General features: G+C 42.0%; 1 protein-coding gene across 3 annotated transcripts in view; it reads right to left on the reverse strand.

Annotated features, from left to right (window-relative positions):
* The window catches only part of gria4a (glutamate receptor, ionotropic, AMPA 4a), a 110,883-nt gene that overhangs the window by 43,377 nt on the left and 43,379 nt on the right, over positions 1-24,127 (reverse strand). For 2 of the 3 annotated variants that reach the window (XM_073483684.1, XM_073483676.1), the window contains exons 3-10: positions 18,992-19,231; positions 15,943-15,995; positions 15,590-15,721; positions 12,079-12,132; positions 10,111-10,269; positions 4,671-4,838; positions 3,449-3,553; positions 2,423-2,533 (exon numbers count right to left, since the gene is read on the reverse strand). In XM_073483684.1, the coding sequence (XP_073339785.1) occupies positions 2,423-2,533; positions 3,449-3,553; positions 4,671-4,838; positions 10,111-10,269; positions 12,079-12,132; positions 15,590-15,721; positions 15,943-15,995; positions 18,992-19,231 (1,022 nt within the window). Of the gene's footprint in view, positions 1-346; positions 383-2,422; positions 2,534-3,448; positions 3,554-4,670; positions 4,839-10,110; positions 10,270-12,078; positions 12,133-15,589; positions 15,722-15,942; positions 15,996-18,991; positions 19,232-24,127 lie in introns of those variants that run through there. The other variant, XM_073483691.1, reaches the window with a different exon arrangement.

Consider the following 24,127-nt stretch of genomic DNA (forward strand, 5'->3'; position numbering starts at 1 on the left):
CGTCCAACTGTGGCTTTTGTCATAAGAGGAAGACAGGCGCACGGTGAGCAAGGCATCCCAAAACATGGCAGCTGTGTCTCGTCTTTCTTTGTGTCTGTGTTAATGCAAGACAAACCACTTCTATACAAATAAACAATTCCAAAACAAAAAAAAAAGCACCTTTTGAAACAAATTATGCATAAAGAGAAAAGCCCTCAGGACAAAACAAAAACAGAGCACAATGAGTCTTTGTACAGAGCTTTAAAGACGCTCAGTCTATCAGTCTGTCTGTCCTCTCTCTTTCCCGAGGGTTTGCGACTCAGGCGAGTCTGCGTTTCAGTCTGTTGCTCTGTCTGCAGACCCGGCATCAGTGTCGCAGCAGAGGCTTCCTCATCATCAGAGGCTGCAAAGAGGAGGAGGTGGCTGAGCTAACGTTAGCCAAGGCCTGCTGAGGTCACCATCCACAGAGAAATATGCAGGTGGGGAAGGCATGGAGGTTAATATGAGGATGGGACGTGGGGGTTGAAGAGATGAGTGGAGTTAAAGATAGACAGCAAGACAGAGAGAGAGAGCGAGAGAGAGAGAGGATGTTGGCATTGGGAAAAATCAGATGATAGACAGACATGGGAGGGAAGAAACGAGGAAGGAACAAACATCGAGAAGACGAATGCAGTGATGCCAAATCCACACTCATCTCTTTTACAGCCACACAAACTGAATGCAATTATAAACACAAGCCAAACAGTCATACAGGCAGCAAAAAACTGTGATGTATTCATTAACATAACAGTTCATAACAGTATAACATGATATATACATTTTCAAAATAGGATTTTTATCAAAGAATAACAACCTGCCCTTTGATTTATCTGAGTGTGTTGATGTGTTTTGCTTGTTTTGGGTCTGGGTGTGGGCACCACACCACACACTGCGCTGAGGTGTAATACATTGCCAGTTGAAGTGTGCATGTCTGGAGGCGGGGCTGTCACTGGGGACATTTAGTCCAGCTGAATTCATTTTTCTCCACTCTTTCCTGCAGCATGTGTGGTCCTTTCCCTCTGTGCAGACCTGGCTGGTTGCTCCCAATTCTGGCCACCGGAGGCACTGTAGACTTCCGCTTGTATCATCAACTCATCATTGAAAAGTTGTCCATTTATAGGTGTTTGTGTGAGCAATGCTTTACTGTAAGTGCAACTACAGATATTTTGGCGATACTTTAGAGTTTGCTGGATGAATCAATGTGGCTTGAAACAAAATGCTGAATTGCCAAAGCTCAAACATCTGTGGCTTGTTTTATCTGCGGGCTGAAATTAGTCCTTTGAGTTGCTTTCACTTGCATCACTTTGCATGCCCAATTGAATTAGACTGATTGCCTTTACAGGAAGGGGATGGCCACCATAAAAAGGCTGCAGATGGGTCGAGTGAAATCAAATGTAAGCAGAGGATGTGCACAAGTCCACCGAATAGCCCTCCTTTATCCGTGTTTGTAGAAGAAAGCGGAATAATTACACAGGGCTGCAGACCGGTGTCTATGCGAAAGCCATTAGAAGAGACTGGACTGAGGTCATTTCTAAATGGTGATCCGAGGTCAGTTTTAGATTTGCCTACTAATGAGACATTAGTGTAATCTTCCAGCTGGACAAGTGCCACTCCCTCCTGGCTGTGCTCGGAGTGCTCGCTACAGCTCGTACAGCTCCAACCTGATTTTTCTTTGACATTCACGAAAACTCTGCCACGTGACACTCCTGTTGTACTTCACCCCCTGGCTTTCTGACACTGAATGTATCCTTTATGGCCACTAAGGAAAGTACATATCTGCCCCCAGCCCATGGTTCAACCGTAAACTCTATCTATGACTTGTACAGTGACTAAAAAGTGAAGTGACTTATACAGATACTAATTTTTCATTTCATTTATGTACAAATTTTACTATGGGCATTTCATATATGTTATAAACCTATATCTCCATACAGTATATTGAAGAATGTATGTAAGTAATAAACATATACTACCTTAAGGTAACATATAGGGACATATATGTGATATATTACATTTCTAGCAGTGTCCCCTTTCTAATAAATAAATGCTGTTGTATCGGATCGGTGCATAGACTTTTGTTCTCGCTGTTATCGATTCCACCATTTTGTCACAGGCATTTTCTCGCTCCTATACCATTTTGCGATCGCTTAGAAGTGTTTTGTAAACCCTTGCAGAAGTTCCAAACCCCAGGTTGATCATCTTTTCTACAACAGATTTACACCTTTTTGCATCTCCGTCACTCCAAGCCTCTACTTGTGATAGATGTGAGCTGGAAAAGCAGGTGTGAGCAAGGTTTTGGTGAAATTGGGTTTTGGAATTGAAAAGACTGAATGTCAGTGTTGAAGGACAGCTTCAAACAGTAACCAAACTATGCAGAATTGAAAGCAGTGTGAGGGTACATTACCATGATTGTTGTCACGACTACCGTCCGGTTCTCCATTGCTGTGCTGTCATTGGACAGAGCATTTTCATTCTGGACCAACACGAGTTTGTCTATGTCGTTCCAGTAGCCAATCTAAGAGAAACGGGAATAAAAAAGAGAGAGCGACCAACATTCAATCAAACGGCTTTATGGCGCAATTCATGCTTCAAATATGAAATTTAAAATGTTCACAATTAAATTAAGATAGACAAAAACAGATTAAGAGATATAAATAAGAAACAGAACTTATGTGAGATGAAGGTAAGGAATAGAAAGTTTAAAAAAAAACCGAGTCAACAGAATGAGCTCATTCCAGCAGATTTCCCATCGGAACTGTAGAAGATATTGAGAGATCTTGAGTGAGAGCCAAGAACTTTCAATAAACACACATTGCTGTCGAAGGAACACTTGAGAAGCGGGAACATCGTGTTACTTCTTTATCATAGGTGCTACTCGTATCCTTTTTTCCAGTAAAGAGAAATTATGAGTACTTTCAACCTGGGCCTCATCCTCCTACTTTTTCCTGTTATGAAGAAGGATTATGTTCAAACTTTCCTTATTTTCGTCACTGTGGAGTTTTATGTACCCCCGGGTTGTCTGAGAGCTGCTCTCCAACGGGCACTCCAAAGAGCTTTTTAAACACAAGCTGTGATGGTTCAGTTGCACTTCCGTATCTGAAGATATTTGTCCTTACAGTAAGACATTTATTAATTAAGAAGCATGAAGAGGATTATGCAGAAAATGAATAAATTTTTCAACAATCAGCCATCATGAGGGATTAAACGAGAAAAATTCAGCACACATTGAAAACTAGAGAAGTTCTCCTTGCACAGTATCAGTAAGCGACGCGTCTGTTCTTTCCATGGTGATAAAAAAGTAACTTTCACTTTTCTGCTGAAGCGATTAAAAACATCACCACACATACATCACAAAAACTGAATGGAATAAGTTGACCATGGGATGTAAGTGTTGTTTATTTTTGCTTTCTAAGCCATGAGGAGAGCCTACCTTGCGAGGTCCGTTGCTCTTCAGTTCAAACACGTCCATGGTATAGTTGACCCTCCGACCGTAGTGATCAAACTGAATGTTCCCAGTCAGGCCTTGAATGCGTACCTGGATTTATATCAAAAATTACAGTAAGATTGGGAGAAAAGGTTGATATGGCAGCTATTTTTTTTTTTTTTTTTGCGTATGTTGCAGCTGTACAATCATTGTTTTACAAATAGTTAAACGGTTTAACATGAAACAGCAGCAGAGGAGATATTTGGTTTGCGTTACAGTAAATCAGTGAACAATTAGCAGTGAGGGTCATGTCAGTGAGGTTATATTACAAACAGTAATGTTCCATCCATAGACTAAATAATAAATTATGGCCACCCATTGTTTTGTGGGCTACTGTTTTACAGGCTTGTGTTTGGCATTATGGGAGCCACCATCTTGGGTTTTTAGATGTCAGATGTTACCAGATTTTGACGAGGTTCGAGCTGGGGAGGATCCTGATTGGATCTGACTGAGCACTCGAGTCGAGTGGTAGCGACTTGTTGGTCATAAGGTAGCCACGCCCTAAAGCATACCCTGCATTTTCGTCTATTTTTCTCTAAATGGGACTACGATTTACAAAACTGCATTGAAGAGGACTTGAAACTAGCAAATGAGACTCTAGACTCATGAGGAAACTGTTTGATGAGGTAATAAATCAAGTGAGAAGTGGGGTCATTTTCTCATAAGCTTACATATAATCAGACGTCTTTTTGAAACCAGCTGAGTCGCTCCCTGCTGCAGTTTTAAACTACTTCAAAATCTGAAAATCTTCTGGATTATAACTTTAATCAATAACAGCATCATAGATCCCCCCCCCCCCCCAAAAGAACATGAATAGTTAGTTTAATTATGACTAGGTTAAGGTTATGATAATGTTTGTAACACATTTAGTGATTATTGTTAATGTTAGAGTAAGTACTTGAGAAGTGACGGGAAGTCATTACAATGTCTCCACAAGTAAAGTGTTACAAGTTTGTTTGTTACAGTAAGTGTGTCTGGACTGTGGTGGGTGCTCCATCAAGGTCCCAACAACAATCTACAACTATAAATGTCGCCATGAATTTGTGGAACATTTCCTTGTTCTTCATGCCAGCTGTCTAACAGACTGCTTTGGGCATGTGTTTGTGTGTTTATGAAGCATTTGCCAATCTGTTCATACTGACATACACAACATTAAACTTGCGCCAACCTGTTTGAGAGCACGCTCCATGTCTATTCCTTGGTTCCAGGGAGCAGCAGGATTTGCCAGGCAGTCACCAGCATTGCCGCGACGACTGATGTCAATTTTCTGACGGCGGAGGGTGCGGAAGGCCTCGGCCATCACAAGGACGCCATCATATGTTAGAGATGAGGTATACTGAAGAATGGAGGACAAACAGGGAGAAAGAAAAGAAATGTTCTCATTAAATCATTATCAGAGAGTGTGGCCAGAGCTGGGAACTTTCAGTAGATTTCAAAGTCTTTTTTATAGAAGTATCTGCACTTCTACTAGAGTAAATAATGTGCGTACTTTTGTCAAGTTTCGCAGAGATCAACCATCAGGTAATGCAAAATATTTGAACCATGTAAGCGTTATAATATTTAAGTATTAAATGTGCTCCTTCTATACTGATATAAAGAAACCTGTAACATCAGAAAACATTAACGTAGGATTAGCTTTTAGTCTGTGAATCAACAGAAAATCAACTCAAGAATCACAGCTTTTTCCAGTCATGTGATCATAATTTTGGTGGTGGGTGCTTTTCTGTGCCTTTAAACACACTTTTTACCACATCAGTACATATATATTCTGACGTTTTTGGTTCTCAGTTTAAAAAAAATGATAGTAACCATCTCTGTAGGACTACATGGTTTAGATAAACAGCAAACAGTGTTTGAAAAGATGCTTTCTGTGATTTACAAAGCTAAAGTTAATGCTGCAGGGATATACCGTAGTTCTTTGTGACATATTACTAAAATGGGAACCAATCTAATTCCAATGACAACTGTTATCCTGCACTAGAGCCCAGACCATCTTAACATACATCCATGTGGACTAACCTCATCAGTAGGCAAACATGCTGACCTGTGCCTCAATTTGTCTTACTACTCTGACTTTTATTTGACTTCCACAGTTAACACCGGTGAACATCAATCACCACCACTGTAAATGTAACATCACTGTAAATGTGCCACTTTTAGACAGGCTTATAGTTTTAAAATATACAGTCACTAGGCCATTAAAATGACATTAAAACTATACTGTAAATCTGTTCATGAAATCCACTTTGTTAGAGGGAATTCCCTTAGATGTTGAATTTAGGGTCCCTGGATTAATACATGGGGTTTCATTGGGTTTTATTCAAGGATGCAGCACTTAAGGAGTGAGTTGTTGATGTGTAAGGGAACTTAGTAAGACAACGAGAATATCAGCAGCTGTTCTCTAATGAAACTCTTAAAAGTTGTGGTGATCTTGACAGATTGTTTGACAAATTCATTACAGGTAAGAAGACACAGCGCAGCAGGGAACAGCACCACACACACTCAGGAGCAACAAACCCACCCTGCCCACACACACACACACACACACACACACAGCCCCACACAGACAGAGGCAGTCAAACACTCAGCGGGCTGCCTTCACATCACGGCGGAGACAAGCGGTGAGATGAAAATGGGAGGAAAGAGGGAAGTCGGCTGAGAGACTCCGCCGACGCTCTCCACGCCTCTCCAGGTGGTTTTCTCTCTCACTGACATCCCTTGATTTGTATCCCAAAAGGCGTGTTTTGGAAAGCTGCACAACCATGTCATCCACCTTTCATCACTCCCCTTTGAAATGAGAGAAGCCTTTAGGCGTGCGACTGACAGATGACGAGTATAGAATCCAAATCAAGGAGTAAACAACAGCAAAACTGAGCCAACTAGCAAAGTGTTTTCTGTGTATGTCAGGTGTAGGACAGAAACACCTCGGGGACACATATGAAACAGTGTAGGCTTTCAAACAACACCGATTCTAGGATCAGTTCAATCTCTGAGCTCAGCTAAAATCCACCAATTAAAACAGATTTTCTATGTAAATGTGTATCGTTGAATAGGATAAAACATACAGCCTAATATAGGTTTACTCTACAGCTCTGTATCAGACCAAGGAGCACATTTATAAATGATGTATGCAATAAAAGAAAGCATGTGCCACTTTTCACATAGAAACTAAGTGTTATAAAAAATGTATGACGTACATTTCGAATGTACATATCTGCATTCATGCTTTACACCAAAGACTGAGTGAACTGACTTGAGTGAAATAAAGCAACATTGCAAGCATAAGATGTTGTACAGTAGTCAATCTTTGTCGGTAGGTCGGACCACCACTTGGGTCCAGACTGAAATATTTACAACAACAACTATTGAACGGCTCGTCATATTTGGCACTGCCATTCCTGTCCCCTCAGAACGCATTGCAACAACTTTAGTGATCACGCAGCTTTGAATAGAGTGCCATTATCAGGTTTAATACTTTGGTTTATGATCAAATATTTGCAGAACTAACAACACTGCCAACAGCTGTAATCTGTGTTTGTTGCTAATTAGCAAATGTTAGCGTGCCACCATGTTAGAATAAAAAGATAAACTTGGGTAACATTATAGGTGATAGCACTTAGCTCAAAGCACTCCTGAGCCTAACCCTGCAATCCAAGTCAATAGTTCCAGGGAACTTAGCTTACGTCAAGTGTTTGAGTGAGAGAGGCTGCAAGAGGCCAAAATGGTATAATAGGAATGGGACAGCACTGTGAAGTTTCACTTAACCTTGTAGGTTTTGGACTTTTTATTTTACGTCAAAGTCAGTGAGTTTGTGAGTCTGGACATTTGGATTGGGCCCCAGTGAATCTGCTCAGGAAAACTGTAGCAAACAGATGTTTGCATGGCAAGTCTCTAAAATTCAGAAGCATCTACAGCAGCTGATTTCTCAGATTAGCACACTTAAAAAGAGACAAGAGGAGTAGCCTGGTACTGCATGCTCGCAAAGACTTCTATCAAGCACACATAAACTGTAAACATAAACAAAGAAATGGCAACTTCGAAGTTGCTACAGGATGATTCACAATTCAAACAATATGTACAATTAGAAGTGATAAGGTATTTGTTCACTGGGTGCGCCACAATACTGTGTAATGTCATGTTTGTTTATGTCGGTGAAGTCGGGCTTGGTGGATCGTGTTTCCAACTTGAAATTCTGACTTGGATGTTCATGGCTGCAGACAATGAGTCTTGTTCAATTACAAATCATACAACAGAGCCTCAAGAGTGTTCTATATAACACCAAAATTGAGTACTGGGTTGTGATGTTGTCATCAGCATGTGATATTGGAGTATAGATAATGCAAATTAGGTAACAGATGTGCAATCAGTCATTAGTCTATTATGACCCACTATGTCAGCATAAGGACATAAAAGCTGTCTAGTTTGTGTCCAAAACTTAGACATAGACATACCAGCATTGTTTAAGGGATAACTATGCAAATTGCCATTCAACTAATGCATGTGTGCATCTATAAATCCATTACAAACACTGCGTTTGTGCTGCTTTTTAATGATATTAAATAATGTCACTATAGACTGTAGCAAAGGGAACGTAACATAGTGGATGCGGGTTAATAACCACACAAAGCTCTGTTATTAATTTTTCTTGTCAAATGAGATGAGGAACTGAAATGAAAAATTAAGACAGTAGCTTTAAAACCATTTGGACATGCATATTTAATTTATAAAATGAGCTCTGCACCGGTGTCTGGCAAACATTTCATGCTTTTCACACGGACAAATATTGATAAAGGCAGCCCCATTATCTGTTAAATATGCTAATGCAGATGTTGCAAACCCATTCATATTCTGATCAAACAATTAGAGAACGTGCATGAGAAAAATGTGAAGGAAAAAGCCCAAAGACTGTGACATGAAGAGGATATGTGGCTGCATTTTGATGAGGATATTAAATGATCCAGGTTACTGATCGTTTTCATTACATTTCAACATGAATCTCCAGGCACACCAGCTGAGAATCACTGGGTGAAGACATTTTGACTGATGGCCAAAAGCAGTTAACTCAAAAACCCAGTCTCCAGTGCAAGAAGTTCCTGATAGTGATTTTCACACTGCACATTATTATACCAGAGTCCTACTTGGCCTGAGGCTACGAGTTGGCCCAAGGCTAACTGAGCTCAGTTTTTACACAGCAACCAATTAGCCCAAAGCAATTTGGAGGCATCTGTTGTCACTAGAGATATCTGGTTTTGTGTTATTGTGTTAAATCATTCAAATCATGTTGTCTTGTTTGCAAAAGGCCGAGGTAAAACATCATTTAGGGAATTCAATCAAAGATTTTCACGTTATAAGTTATGTAGAGTTGATCAGCTGCAGTTTTTAACTTCGTTTTGTATATCTGAGCATGCTTACTGACATGCATAATAAGTGTGCCTCTGTTAACACACGAACTTGTGTTGTTGTGTGAACGGTAGGGGGTTGACTGATGTGTCCCACATCCACTAATGAGAAATTTATCAGGCCAATCAGAGAATGATGATTAGCCAATTAATATGGTCCTGGGTGAAAAATGACATCCCAATAACGAATGAATATGACCATCAATACGTATTTACAGCATTGAAAATCACACACAGCATCACCTTTTTAAAGTTACCACAGTGTGTATGTGTATGTGCATGGGTGTGTCTGTGTCTTCTAAGAGCCAGGGACAGAGTGCTGCAGTATGATGTATTTTTAATAGGTAGGTGGACATATTTCCAGATAATATATGCACAAATCCAACGCAATTGGCAGCAGGTCATTACCCGGTCAATAGAGGTGTGCTGAAGGAGGAGAGATAGACAGGACAGATAGGTAAAGGGGAGTGGTAGAGAGTAAATACAGGCACATTAATGTGACAGAGAAAGGGACATGGGTAGTGAGAGAAAACAGACACTGAGGATGGTGAATGGAGAGAAGAGAAGGGGTATACAGTCAGAGAGATAAAGTGATGCATTTTGGATACAGAACTGGATGGAAAGTGAGGGAAAGTATCCTGGAGGAATATCATGTAACAGACAGATATGAAAAAGAAAAAACCCTCTTCAGTCTGAATAATCTGCATGCATCACGTCAACCTTGACACTAACTCACTGAGTCATGGAGGAATTTATGTATTCAATCATAGTAGGATCAGCCAATTCACCTCTCCGACATCCTGAGGTCACACTCTGACTGGCTGAGAATCTGAACCGAATGCAGCATGTCACTGTCTGAATGGTTCAAATGCAGCACATCAGCCCGTGACTGGTTACCTGTTTGAGGCTGAATTTGACTTCTGTGTTGAATTTCATGTCCGGAGAACTATTTGCACACCGATTCCACCACCCCTAAATGTGTGTGTGTGTGTCTGGTGTGTACGAAGGTGTACTGACGGTGTGTTATGGTGGAAAATTTGTTTCCTGAATAAGCTAGCTGACGTAGTATGTGTGGGCTGCTGGAGAGAACAGCATTTCAAAAACAAGCCCCGCCACTGCAATTACCTCAAACAAGGTAATGGCAGCTCTTTCAGGCACAAGTTTCCAATCTGTATATTTGATGAGGATGGGACAGAATATTTTAATCACCTTGGGTGGACTTTCAGATCCAGGGTACTCTCTCTGATCCAGTTTGTTCCAGCGCTGCATCAGTTTAATAACGATCGGCCTGCTGAAGTCCACCAGCTGGAAACCAGTCACATTGGCACCGCCATGCATGAATCTCTCCAGAGATATGTCCTTAAAGCCCTGATGAAGAAGAGAGAGAAAAATAGAGAGAGGAGAGATGATTCGAATTATCCCAAACCAGTTACAGTTGGGAGGAAGTGGACTACAGAACCAGTCGACAGAATGTGCGCACCTTTGCTGAAACATCATACTCCACATACTTCAACAGTTTACCTGATTATTTATAGCCCTGATTAATGTGGAGTGCGACTCTCTACAGCTGCGAGAGTGACTCTGTGCAGAGTGACACTTTGCAGTGAAGTGGTCGTGGAGAGGCATCCATTTGGGAACAGGCCATAGACAGAGGTAGAGAGTGAAGACATGTGAGGGTTATCTTGGGTTGATGGATGCTAATTGCTAAAAGCTCTAAGAACCGATCTAGCATGACCTTAGCTCACTGGCCCTTTTTTCATCGTCCTGGAGAGAAATGCGGTGGAACAGATTTTAGTGATTAAGGCTGAAGCAATACTTCATTTACTAGGGTGAGATCCTGCAGCTATGACTTTGTCGAGGAGAGACAAGTCATAAAATACTCATTCTAAAATAAAGAGGGAAACAACGTCTGACGTCCTCACCATTGATAACTCTACTGCCTCTCTCTTCACACATCCGCAACCTTGGAGTCATTTTCAACAGCAGCCTCTCCTTCAAAACAACACCTCAAACAAATCACCAGATCTGCCTTCTTCCACCGAAAAAACATGGCTTATCTCGGCCCATAACTCTGATCCATGTCTTCATCACATCCATACCTGACTACTGCAACAGCATGCTATCATCCAAAGTCCTAAATAAACTCCATCTAGTACATCTAGAACTCTGCTGCTGCTGCTGCGGATCCTATCAAAGTCCTTCACCTCACTCACAAAGTCCTCCATAAGGCCCCTTTCCTACCGCCCGACATGCTCCACTACTACGTTCCTCTCGACAGCCTCTGCTCCTCTGATGCCAACCTCCTGTCTCCACCACTCAGGACCAATGGTGCGTTCCAATTACCCCAGAAGTTTGAAGTCGGAGCTGGGAATGACGTCATTCCAGAGTCAACTGCATTCCAGTACAACAAGTTGAAATACCAGTTCTAGCAAGGTTAGAGATTGTTGGCTATTGTTTACAATACCAGTTGATTAACAAGGCATTTCATGATACTGTGCACATACAGACACCATCCACTGATAGAAGTTGGACAGAACTGTTTGTAAGATGGATTTAATGACTCACAAATAAGACAGAAGGGCTAATAAACCGTTCATTCAACAGCTTTCACAGCTGTTGATTTGCTTAGCAGCCGTCTTGGATTTTGAAGTCGGGTTTGGTGAGGTGCGTTCGACTTTCTGAGTCGGAAATACGACTTCAGGGGGCATTCTAGTTAAAAGTGGTGACTGGAATCTCAGAACCAAGGGGGGCGTGGGCCTTTTCTGTAGCTCCCCCCTCCCTCTGGAACAAACACAACCTTTTGAGGTCTCTGATTGATGTTGTTTTTCATATGAATGTTGTTTTCCTTTATAATTATGTTGTCTTAAAGTATCATGAAAATCGAACTGGCAAGCATGGTTAGCTTTTTTATGCTAACAACAACCTTGAGACAAGCTGAATGTTAAAGTAGGGGTAAGTAAATACATATCCCATAATGTTGGCTCAAGAGCTAAGGACACCCTCTTTGTTTGAAGACCTCGTCTTGATAATTGCTGTGTGTCTGTTTGCCAAATAACTTTCTCTCTTGTCTGTTTGATGTATCGAAAAGGAATAATCCATATGTGGCTTATCAAAACACCAACACTCTTACAATACATTTCCCAGAAAAAAACAGTCAATGCCATTAAGAGATCTTACCAGGTTTGCTATGATGTAATGGTAACCTTTCACATGCTTCCCCACACTGACAGCCTGGAAAGAAAAAAAGAGAGAGTGAGGGAGAGAGAGAGAAAACATAATTTCTTTGCTATCTGATGATAATGCATGTATTGTGGCAAACCAGAGAATATGAAGGATTGAAAATGAACAAGCCACAAGCCACTAAAATAATTGACAAGAACCTAAAGTAATTAAATTTAGTTTGAAGGACCCGGGCCCTCCCATCTGTAGCTCTCTCGTCTTACCCAACAGCTGCTGCAGCTACTTTCTTATGCTGATTAAAAGGGAGTGATGAGCCTGCGAGGACTTCACTTGTCCTCTGCACCACGCTGGCTCAGACTCCGAAGCCTCTTAATACATTGACAAGAGCCTCTGTAATGTCTGGGTCAGGGCTCTGTTAACTTGTCTGGCCCAACAAAAAACTCTGCATCGTGTAAGGAAGGGTGATTTAACTTGTTTTGGAAGTAACGTTAATGAGGTGCCAAGATACAACAGTGACAGGTTTGCCAACCTTTTCTTACAAGATGTGCATTTGCATTTTCTATTAGCTAAACACAGCTGTGGGAAATGTAATGTTAACTGGTTTACTTTCACAAAATAAACTAAATAAATACATTTTCACCGACAACTTTTTTTTTTGCAGAACTTAAACGAGACATGCTATGCTCACTTTCAGGCTTTCAGGTTATTTTGGGTTACTACTAAAATAGGTTTACATGCTTTAATGTTTAAAAACATTAGAATACCCAGTCCCATTTGATTGGTTGGCTTACACACGCCTGACCCCGAACAGTTAACAACAACAGATGCTGAATCAATTCTTGTGTTTCAAGCTAGCCGCTAGGCATATATTATAAGAATGTGTGACTGTGCCGTAGTGTGATGTCACAAAGTCAGCCAGACGACATGACGTGGCCTTTCAGGAGCAGTGTTTTCTGTGGGAGAGAGGAGCTTCTGTTGGTGCGGACTTTGACCTTTTTAACTTTCAACATCTTTTACATGCACAAGAACACACTGTAGGAATGTGAAAAACACTGAAAGCATAATTGGTCTCCTTTAAGTGTGAACATTGGTACAAAAACTGAAATGTAATCATTTCCAGCTTTCCCCACAACATCAGTAAAACTAAAGCCTGACAAAGATATAGTTAAGTTCAGGCAACTAAAACCATGAAACCATGTCTAGAATGACCTCATCACCTTTTCATCTCCACTTCAGGCACTGTCAGTACGTGCTGCTAATGAGCAGAAATTGTGTGAGACTGCAAGTCAAAACTGAAATCTGTGATGTTTTTTGCCATCATTATATCTCCACAGTGTGATAGAGACAATAATAGAAATATGGCACATGGTGTGATTATTTTGACAAAAGAGGAATACGCATCTTCATATTAATATTATGATGCATAGACCTAATGAATAAATTGCTCACTATTTTTCTTTCTGTCTCTCTCACCCACAGATATCAACAGCTATATACTGACGCAGACAGATGCACACACACACACACGCGCGCACACACACACACAGATCGCAGCTGGCAGGGGCAGACAAACAGAGCAGTCTCTGTCTCAGAGCAGGGATGCTCGCCAATGCCAGCACTGCATAGCCCACTGTGACGGGAGTGTGTGTTTGTGCCTGTATGCCTGTCTCAGTATACGCTTGTGTGTGTGTGTGTGTTTGTGAGTGTCTCCGTCTGTCTGTTCACACACCACAGAAGCCAATTAAGAAAGTGTCTGTCTGTCTATCTGTCTGGGATGTTGCTTCTGCTGTATGTTTGTGTGTGTCACTGTGCGAGTATGTGTGTGTGTACGTTTGCCTGTTGCTTGTATTATGCACTGGTATGTATTTCACAGATAAGCATACATGTCTATGTGTGTGGAGTGTATGTGAGCGTGTGCGCGATTGTTTCACTGTGTGTGTCACTGAATTTGTCAGATGTGCAGACAGAGGATCAGATGTGATGACAGGTGGCAGAACCAATGGGATGTTACACTGAAACCTCGAGTCAAAGGGCACAAACATGCACACACACAAACACACACGCGCATCTGCGTCACCTGTCAGAGCACAACCATCAAGGAAGACAGATAATGTAATGAACCCAGACAAGCGTAAGGTGTCAGAGTGTGTGCCTTCATATACTGTATGCGTTTGTGTGTGTGGGTGTGTGTGTGTGTGTGTGATGGAAATCTGTATCTGAGTGGACAGTATGGTGCATTTAATGTGATCCCTCACTGATGTAGCTGTTGGGGAAGTCACATTTTTTCTCCACATTATGAACTCCAGGGAAAAACTGAAATCTTGTTTTCTGTCCACATGTCAGAAAGCATAAGGAGCGCTGGTACAATGAGCTGAGTGGAGCCGACAGCAGACAGACACCAGTAATACAGTGAACAAACAAATAATATGGGGCTCTATAACTGGTAATGTAATACTTATTTTAATTGTTATAAATGTTTTTGTTTTAAATACTTAAAAAAAGCTCACTCTGTACTCTATGGAGTGTGATTTGAGGTGGTAAAAATGTGTCAGTGTGTTTTGGTTGTTAAAGTGCTGTTAAGTCCAGGTCAGTGAAGTAATGTCAGCCCTGTCTGTAGTAATCTCGCTGATAGTAACCTCCATTAAAGCAGATGATCTAAATTGGTGCACGGTCCTCCAGGTTCTAGATCAGTGCCAGATATCATCCGGTGCCTGTAGTAAGCTAAGAGTGATTTTTTAAAATACGTTTTGTGATGTACTGTCGCAGCCCAATCACCAGGATATAACAAGATAACAAGGCTGCCAAATGACTGACCGCAGTTTGAGTCAGACCAGTGGATATTTTTAAGGATGCCTGGGTATATTTCCATCTGTTTTTGTGGCGTGAAAAGCAGGTGTTTTTTTCAGGGGACTAGCAAACATTTTCATCCCTCTGTGGCGACCAAAACTGGCTTTTTTTCAATGGGAAGTTGGACCATTTCCATCCGTGATTATGACAACTAGAGCTGGCAATTTGTTATGGGAAATTAGGTCACATCCATCCGTGATTGTCGAGACCAAAACAGGTAAAACCATGATGTATTTCTAACCTTAACAAGGGGAGCCTAAACCTAAGCAGAGCAGAAACACAACATTGTGACAAGAGAGAAATAGAAAATTCAACCTAAACAAACGCAAAACGCTTAACAATATTAAGCATATTATGTTAAGTATGGTGGTTTTACATGCCTGACAACTTTGGTCCTATAATAATGTGTATCGCAGCACTGTGACTAAGAAAGGCGCTAATAAACTTTGTTTGGGAGTAAAAGCACACTGCAGGGCTCCAATATCACCTTATATAATGCACTAAAGCAGTGACGTTGAGGGTGTGAGGAAACATCATTACTTTGGTGCATTATATATTTTTTGTTTGCATCATGTTTTGCCCGTTTTTGACTCAGCATCTGCCCTTTCTTGGTTTGGATGTGCATGTACACTCCTGTTTTCACACAGTATAATATCATTACCTGTTCTAGGATGCTCTGCAGTCTCTCAGGCTCCAGGTCAATGACATATTTCCTCTCTTGACGTCGGTCCAGGTCCTCTAAGAGTCGGCGGTATGCTGCCTCATTGAAACTCTCCACACAGATAGCGCTCACCTGGATTAACGTACATGCACGCAATCAAATGATATATTTATATGCACACAAACGCAAAGAGCATGTAGGAATAAGGTCATGCGTGCAAACCACAAGCAAGTTAACATTTGTGTTTGAATAATAAACATAAAAACAGGTGTAAGTGTGTGTATGCACTGTGTGTGTGTGGTGTGTTTTTGGCCTGTTTCCAGGAACGTGTATGTTTGTGTGTGTGTCCTGACCTGCCATCCGTTCTGCCCTGCTCTCTCCATAATTGCCTGCAGTATTGCATAACCTAGACAACAGCAAAAAAGAAAAAGAGAGAATTAATGCTGTACTAGGCAGAAGCCCTACTTGGGACGTGAAGTAATTATATTTTGCAAATTTTCATGTAAAACTTAAAGCCAAAAAAAAATAAAAATCACACCAGTATGTGCAAAATCTTTTATTTGATCTCTGCACAAAATGCTAATGTCTGGTCTTCAAACATGGGGATAAAACGCTCTGTACCTCAAGCAACAGTCCTCCTTGAATGTCACTTTATCATCCGACACACACAGCTTATCAGGACAAAGAGTTATGTGCCAAAACAACAGAGACCGTCAGTTTCATTGATAGGGACATTTCACTGAAATTAAACTTCTTATTGCTTCTTGCTCTGTAGTGAACTTTGATTCAAATGCAGCTCATCTGAGAACATACTGCCACTTATCAATTTTATAGCCTGGAACAAAAAACAGAGTCCTTGTTCTACAAAACGACGGAGAAATGTTTGAATAGGGTGAATACGCCTCTCGGCATGATGTTAGATGATTTTGAAAGTTAATATGATCTTATGAGCAGCAGGTGGTAACATCAGAGGTAATGATATCAGTATATATCATTAAGCAGCTGTCATGATGGGACAAAACAAGTGGAAGAATAACAACAATGAGAAACAAGTCAATATCATAATAATAAGCCCCTGTAGTAATGGCATACAGCTAATGTATTTTTATCGTAATGATCATTGTTATCTCCAAAACCTCGGAATATGTCTGCTCTCAGCCAAAGTGGGAAATGAAACAAAAATATCTCACAGTGTCACAAAGAAAACGCACAGCATATGTCAGCACGAAACACTGAAATAAATAGACACACATGTACACAACAACACCGAATGACACACACGCCGCAGTGCAACAGCGCCAACTGTTACCCTGTTTTATTTCCACTCTTGTGGAAGCAGCTATTTCCTGCTTGAGTTGAAACAAAAAGCACCTCTGAAGCCTCAGTAATCACGGTGTGTATGTGTGGGAATGTGTGTGTGTTACTGCGGTGAAGTGAGGTTTGTCCTTAAATGATGGTGTAAGGATGTGCGTGCCCCTTTCCAGCCTCACCAGTAATATTGTGTAATAAGTGTGTCTGTCTCCTAAATGAATGTATTTGTGTTATAGGTTACGCTTGTCTGTGAACTGTTTATGTCTATGTGTTTAACTTATATTAATGTAATGCCATGCACAGTTGCACGTACATTCATCTACTGTATGTGAATTTATGCTTGTGCTCGTATGTGTGTGCATGCTTTTGGCTTTGTATGCAGGTTTGTGTGTATATGTGTGCGAGTGTGTGTCCACAGGCTGTCTGTGGAGCAGAGCAGAGCAGAGCAGGGAGCGTAAAACAGATCACAGCGTTACTGCCCATTTTCCAGCACATTACCGGCAGCAGGGCCTGATGGGAGCCTATAATGAAGGACCCTGCCTTGGCCTAGTCAAGGGTGAGCACAGCCCAAACTCTACGCATCCATCCTCCGCTCCATTTCTCCCCCCTTCCCTCCTCCTGTTATATGCTACTGTATATCCCCAGAGGCTTGTGATCCTGTCTGTCCCCTTGCTTCTCCTCTGCTGCCTGCCATCCACCTCCACTTTCTCACCTTGTTTGCCTCCTCCTCCCTTTCTTTCCTCCATCCTCCCTTTCCCGCTGCTCTACCAGCTCCACTCACCTCACCTGACTCTCCTGCCTCCCCTCTTCCCTCCTCTTCCTCCCTCTGGGTACTAACTCAGACAACCTGGACCAGAGGGAGGCTGGCAGAGGCACAGACAGAGCACACACACACACACACACGGATATACACACACTGTGCAGCTCACTGCTTCCCTAACACGCCACTATACCGTGGTATGGGGACTCTGCGTCATGTTTGACCTGTGTTTCTCTCCCTGTGGCAGGGAATTAGTCTGTGTGCCGGCCTGTGTGTGTGTGTGTGTGTGTGCGAGACAGAGATAACGTGCCAAGCATTCCCATGACAGTGGTTCGGGGCCGAGGGCGTCAGCTGTGCCCGCTCCACTAACTTATGTGAACTGCATGATGGGATGTTTAAATTAAAAGCAGGTGAACGCTGGAAGAGTTGATGCCAAACCCCAGTTTCTAACTCCACCCTTGTCTCTGCAGCTGTATCCTTTCATCAGGAGAGTGCCGATCCAGTAGCACAGCCTTTGTTCTTTTCGCACAAGAAAACAAGTCTAAATTTGGGAGTCAAATTAAGGCCAAAATAATCTCAGGCAAATAGACTTTTAAAGATATCATTATGATTTGATGATATTGTTCTCACTGTGGCATGCCAAACTGAACCCAAATTAAAAGGGAATTCTTCATGCAATAAAGTATGTTTGGAAGTGGACTAATTTGGCAATCTATTTTAATCTTGTATAACTGAGTTTTTAATTCAAGCCCAGATAAAGAAGACGGCGGCTGATCTACCCAGTTAGCTCTTGTTATCGCCGCAGAGCGTATGAATTTCTGGCGGTGCCGTAAGGACACGACGCTGCTCCAGTCACAGTCAGTTAGACAGCTCTGTTATACAGTGAAAATAGACTTTAATACTGTTACTTTTCCCCAAATCCCTTTCTGACCTTTCTCTTTGAAACCAGCACGGAAGGAGAGTGGAAAACAGACAAGGGGCTGTAAGGCGAAGTCTTGGTTACAACAAAACAAGCGCTACTGTACTGCAGCACTTTGATGGAGGAATTTAAAAGATTAACATAAACTTTAACTCCCTCCAGCCATGCAGTTCCCTCCCCCAGTCCTTGAACCATGTGACAAATCATGACTAATGCCTTGTTTTTATTTTGTAACAGTAACAATCAACTCCAAGTTCCAACAAAAGAAAAAGTGAATCATTGATTTCCCTGGACATTTAAACTTCTTCGAATGGAAACCCTTTCAAAACCCTGTAAAGTAAATCACATGTTTTCTGATAGAAGAACATTAAAGGCATATACCCTGTTAACGTATCGGTCACTGTGCATTTACCTCTGTCTGTGTCGTAAAGGAAGACAAATCGGCTCCAGTCGTAGTGGTCCAGCAGTGACAGCAAAGCCCCTCTGATGGACGGCCGGAGCTGCAGGGTGAACTGGCCCTCACCTTCAGTAGGGAAACTGGGCGTCACGAGGCTGATGTGCAGGGCCCCACAGAACGACGTCAGCGTGTTCACCGAGCGCTTGTCGTAAAGGCCAAAGATGGCGAAGACCCCTCTCGAATACTGAGAACAGACTGACATGAGGAGGGAAGAGGAGGGAGGGGTGTTGGAGATAGAGGGTCCCAGATGGAAGAAGGGAAAAAAGAGGAAAACATATGAGTGAGATTGTTTTTAAAGAGCTTTGCAATAATCTGACAAATGACGGAGGAAAAGAGCAAATAAGGGACCGGGACAGAGAAAGACACATGCTCCTTAATTAAATTCCCACTGTGGAATCTGGTTACACATTTCAAGCATTTTAATGAGCGACAGCTTCAGCTTGTGTCAGCTATAGATTCTCACTGCTAATTAGACCCACAAACTGTGCTCTTGAGTGGAGAGTGTGAGCATCCATAAATGAGAATGGTTTTGCCAAAAACCTAATGAAACTGAGATAAATCTTTTGACAGGAGCCTTGTTGAGTTTCCTCTAAACTTTTAATTTTACCCAGAACAACACATTCATGGCACTAAAAGGCAAAATCCTCGTCTGCCACATCATTACATATAAATGTAATTATAAAGTATAAGCACGCACATTTGCTCGCACATTGGTGGAGTGAGTCTGACTGCCATACCAGCCCCTGGCAAGCAATTTTAGAATTTTTCCGACTGGTACAAAATCATTCCCACTAGCCAAAACTGGCATGGCTACTTATACAGTTGTTAAGGAAATTACAGTCAAATAATCCCACCTGCTTAGAGCTTAACATCCTTAAGATCCATCCATGCAAGCACGCACTCACACACACACACGTACACGCGCACCAGCAGATATAAAAACCCTTGACCGAGCCGCGAGCTCACTTCAAATGTGAACTCATTTTCCACTACAACACTGCAACTCAGTCTTCAAAACCCCCCGAAGCTTTCAACCATGACAGAAAGGAGAGTGAAAAGCACTGACGTCCTCCGCTATCTCGCTTCCACAAAAATCTCTCCGCCGCTTCAGTTTGTCGTTCATCCGTGCACCTCGACCAAAACTGTGTTTGAACAACATAAAAAAAAGGCTCTTGGGTGTGTGAATTGGCGAGTGGTGCATATTCTGACAAATCAACCAAAAATGTGCACACAGACATGTGCTTCACTCTCTAGGGATCGACTGAAATTGTGTGTTGACTCATTTTTTCTTTTTACAATTGTTGATGCTCCTCTTTGTCTGCCCCCTTTCTCTCTTTCATCCTCTTATTTCATCCCATCCTTTCTCTCTTTAGCTCCATTCATCCTTTTCAGCCAGATTCTTTCAGGCTGGTGTGTTTTGAGCTCGAGCTCTATCCTGCGTCATAATTCACTCTCCACCCTGTAATACGTCACACTGGAGTAAACTGTAAGGCAGCAGGAACTGCAGACTTTGCTTTTGGCAACAACCGGCCATCACTCTGTAACCTTTTCTCTCTTTCCCCCTCTTTTGATCTCCTCGTGCATCACTTCACCTCATACCTTCTCCACTCTCTCCCGTTTTCAAGGCGGACGCTGCATCAATCCTCTCTATTTCAGCTTCCAACATCCACTTTCCTTCATCTCTTCTCTCCCTCCCTGACTGCCTCTTCTTTCTGTTCCTCCCTCTCTCCCTCCTCCTGGGACTCAGAGTAATTCCATTATCAGCTATAAGCCTCAGTGGGGGTAAACACTGAGGGAGATGCAGCTTTGACGGCTTGGCTTGTGGCAATTAAACAAAGCCGAGGCCCCTGCACCCAGGAGGCGATAAGGCAGGGATTTATCCTCTGATTATGACAGGAGCTAAATGTCTTCAATTCAGAGAACTAGCATACTACTTACTTAGCATGCGTCATTCAGCAGGAGCTGAGTCATGGCGTCCTCAAAGTTGACAGACTTAGTGTCTTCCGAGACGATTTTGATGGCATTTCCAGCTTTTATTTGATACTTCAGAGCACATAACATCATGAAAGATGGTTATAGGGATGGGAACACGTGTGATAAACTACTAAATGAAGGGTGCTATATCTTAGTGAGACACCAGCACCTGGCACGTACAACGATGTTTATGTTTAATCACTGAAGCTGACTTCATAAGTGCTCAGAAGATAAGGGCAAATGTTAAACTACATCAGCCAAATGACAAGGATTGAAGCAAACGAGACAGATTGGTATGATGTGTGCGTATATTCAGATTGAAACAGGCACTCAGAGTTCAGTCATGGTTGCAGCTTACTGATGAAAAATGGCTCTTGGCTGAGAGGAATGATGTTCTTACACTGTCGAAGGACAAAAGAGAAGCAACATACAATTGAATTTCTTTGACGGCAGTGTCATGGCAAATCCCATTCCCCTGCTTCAAATAAATCTGTGTTTTCGGTTATCAGCTGTTTTTGGGAACAGAGCAAAAATAGAAAAGCAGCAGAACAAACAGAAAGCAGCGCACATGTGAACTGACATACTGGGTAACAGACGAGTAGAGGTCGGCCAATAGGACGATTCATAAACGACTTCTTAAGAGCAGAACTTGGCTCCGGTAGCTGCGCGGTGATTGTATACCTGGGATAATACTGTATATATTTCAGTGAAAGTTAACTTATATAATATATAAAACAGCTTTATGCGTAAATTATAAGCATGACAATGTTATAGTATGACATTAGTAATGCATTAGACTGAATGCATGCTTTCTCTGTTTTGCTAGGTTATAGCTTGTTACTTGTTAACAGTGTTGGGCAGTAACGCATTACTCAGTAATATATTACTGTAATATTATTACTTTCCCCACTAACGAGTAGTGTAATGGATTATTAATTGATTGATAATTTCAAAATCAATAACAATATTACAGTTACTACTGTACATCAAGTATCATAACATTTGGAAAGTCTAGAAGAAGTTGGCAGAATTTTTCTAGTGCACACGCTCTACAACGCGGAAGATCTAGGTATCTTCATTTCCGGAAAGTCGAGCTTTCTCGGCTTCAAAGCGCCACTGAGCAGCTTTCATAGGAATGAACAGGGCACCATCTCCAACACTGTATTCAGGTTTATTGATGCGTCCTCGGTCAGGGAAGGTCACGTCGGCTACTTGCCAAAAAGCTGAAGGATGGAGGAGCGGGGAGAGAGGTATGTCTCAGGCAGTGTCTCAGCCAAACATGCAAAGAACACTGTGGTCTGTTGAAGGGGAAAAATGCAACATATATCTTACTGAGGCATCTAATACAGCAGCAAAGCAATGCGAAAATGTAATAAGTAATATTATTGCTTTTTAATGATAAATAAAGAGTAACGTATTACACTTCCTGAGTAACTTGCCCAACACTGCTCTTGAACTGTTTAAGTACTACATCAGCTGGTTAATGGCTATCACCTTTTTCCTGCTCCAAACTATCATTACTATAACAACCTTTAAAAATCCACTATCACTCCACCACTGGACTGGAGTGCTGCTCTCATGCCAACTGATGATTCTTTGTAGAAAAGTTCTCAAAAAGTACCGGCCTAGATTAACTTTATGACATCACTGTCTGCAAATGTTATGTTTCCTCCACCTCCTGGGTCTCCATCAAAACTTAAGGAAATATTGATAGCCGTAATCCCAAACTGCTCTATTTTTAAACAATAAGACATCTGCAACCCTTCACAAAGACACGCACAGGCCCAGAGATCATAACAAAAACCTATAAGTACGTCTCATTCTTCATTCATCCAATCTCTTTCTTCTCTCCTGTCTTTCACCACCTCACTCCCCTATTCTTTTATTCTCGATCTATTGCTTCTGATCCAGGCTTTGACTCACACATCCTTTCTTTCTCCCTTGTTTCCCTTTCTGATGTACGTCTCCATGGGCTTGTTTCTCTGCAACTCCCTCCACCACCACCACCCGCACCTCCGCCGCAAGGCTGGAATGTGCCAGACAGTGGCGTCATTGTAATAAAATGTGTGCTAAGCTTGCTTCATAAAGCTTTAATGAGAGGAGGGGACCAGCGGCACGGTGCATCATCACCACAGTAAAAGCATCGGACACAATAGGTCCCCCGGGACTTTCACTACCTCTACCTCTCATTGCCTCCCCCTCGCTTGTTCTCTCAGCATCTCCATATGTTCGATTTTTTTTTTTCCGCGTGTACAATCTCCCATCTATTTCTGCTTCTTAATTGCTCGCTCTGTCCGTAAAAAATCTCTCCCTTTTCTCTGTGCGGACCTCTCCATAAATCTCCCCAAAATGTTCCTCCTTTATCTGCATTACTCTGCACCGTATATCAAGCTTCAGCATCCTCGCGTCTTCCTCCGCAGCCATCCCTCTGATTCATTACGTTTGTGTCTCTGTGCATTTAGAAAGCCCTCTCAATCATGCGCGTACTCTGCACATCACTTTATTTCTTGTTTTTTGTTTTTCGAATTTAAATGTGTCCAATTTGCATAACAGGGGGGGAGATATATTGCCTAAGCAGTACGATACTTTACAGACTAACGTCTTAGCTCTCTTTGCTTTCCTGGTGTTGTTATCTGTGTGTTTGCGCTCTACCCATATTTCTCCCCTCCCTCCCTCTTTCTTTACCTCTCTTGGCACAGTGCTGAGCGGGCCACTTGTTTGTATTTCAGATGACAGCAAGAACAGATGCTCACAGATAAACCTGCTACTGATTTTCACTGTCACTGCACTACAGCACGACATAAAAAGCAACGCACACACACAAAGACACAGAGCATAAACCGCCGTCCTCCAACACACACATATCGTACAACTTTCTGACTTTCTCTCCCGATGCTGCAGTTGCTTCCCACCTATTAGTCTGAATAACAACCGCCTAGCTGCAGAGAGAGCCTCCAGACGGCCACAGAAACACTGCAATAATACCGGGAGCTCTCATTACCTTTAGGTGAAGGCGAAGATACAGGACGCACCTGAGTAAATGAGGAATACAAGCTAGTTTAAAAGCCAGATTGTGTATTTTTCCTGGCATTGCCCAGGCTTACCTACAGTGCAGCA

The sequence above is a fragment of the Pagrus major genome, chromosome 2 (assembly GCF_040436345.1).
Source record: "Pagrus major chromosome 2, Pma_NU_1.0".
Taxonomy (NCBI): domain Eukaryota; kingdom Metazoa; phylum Chordata; class Actinopteri; order Spariformes; family Sparidae; genus Pagrus; species Pagrus major.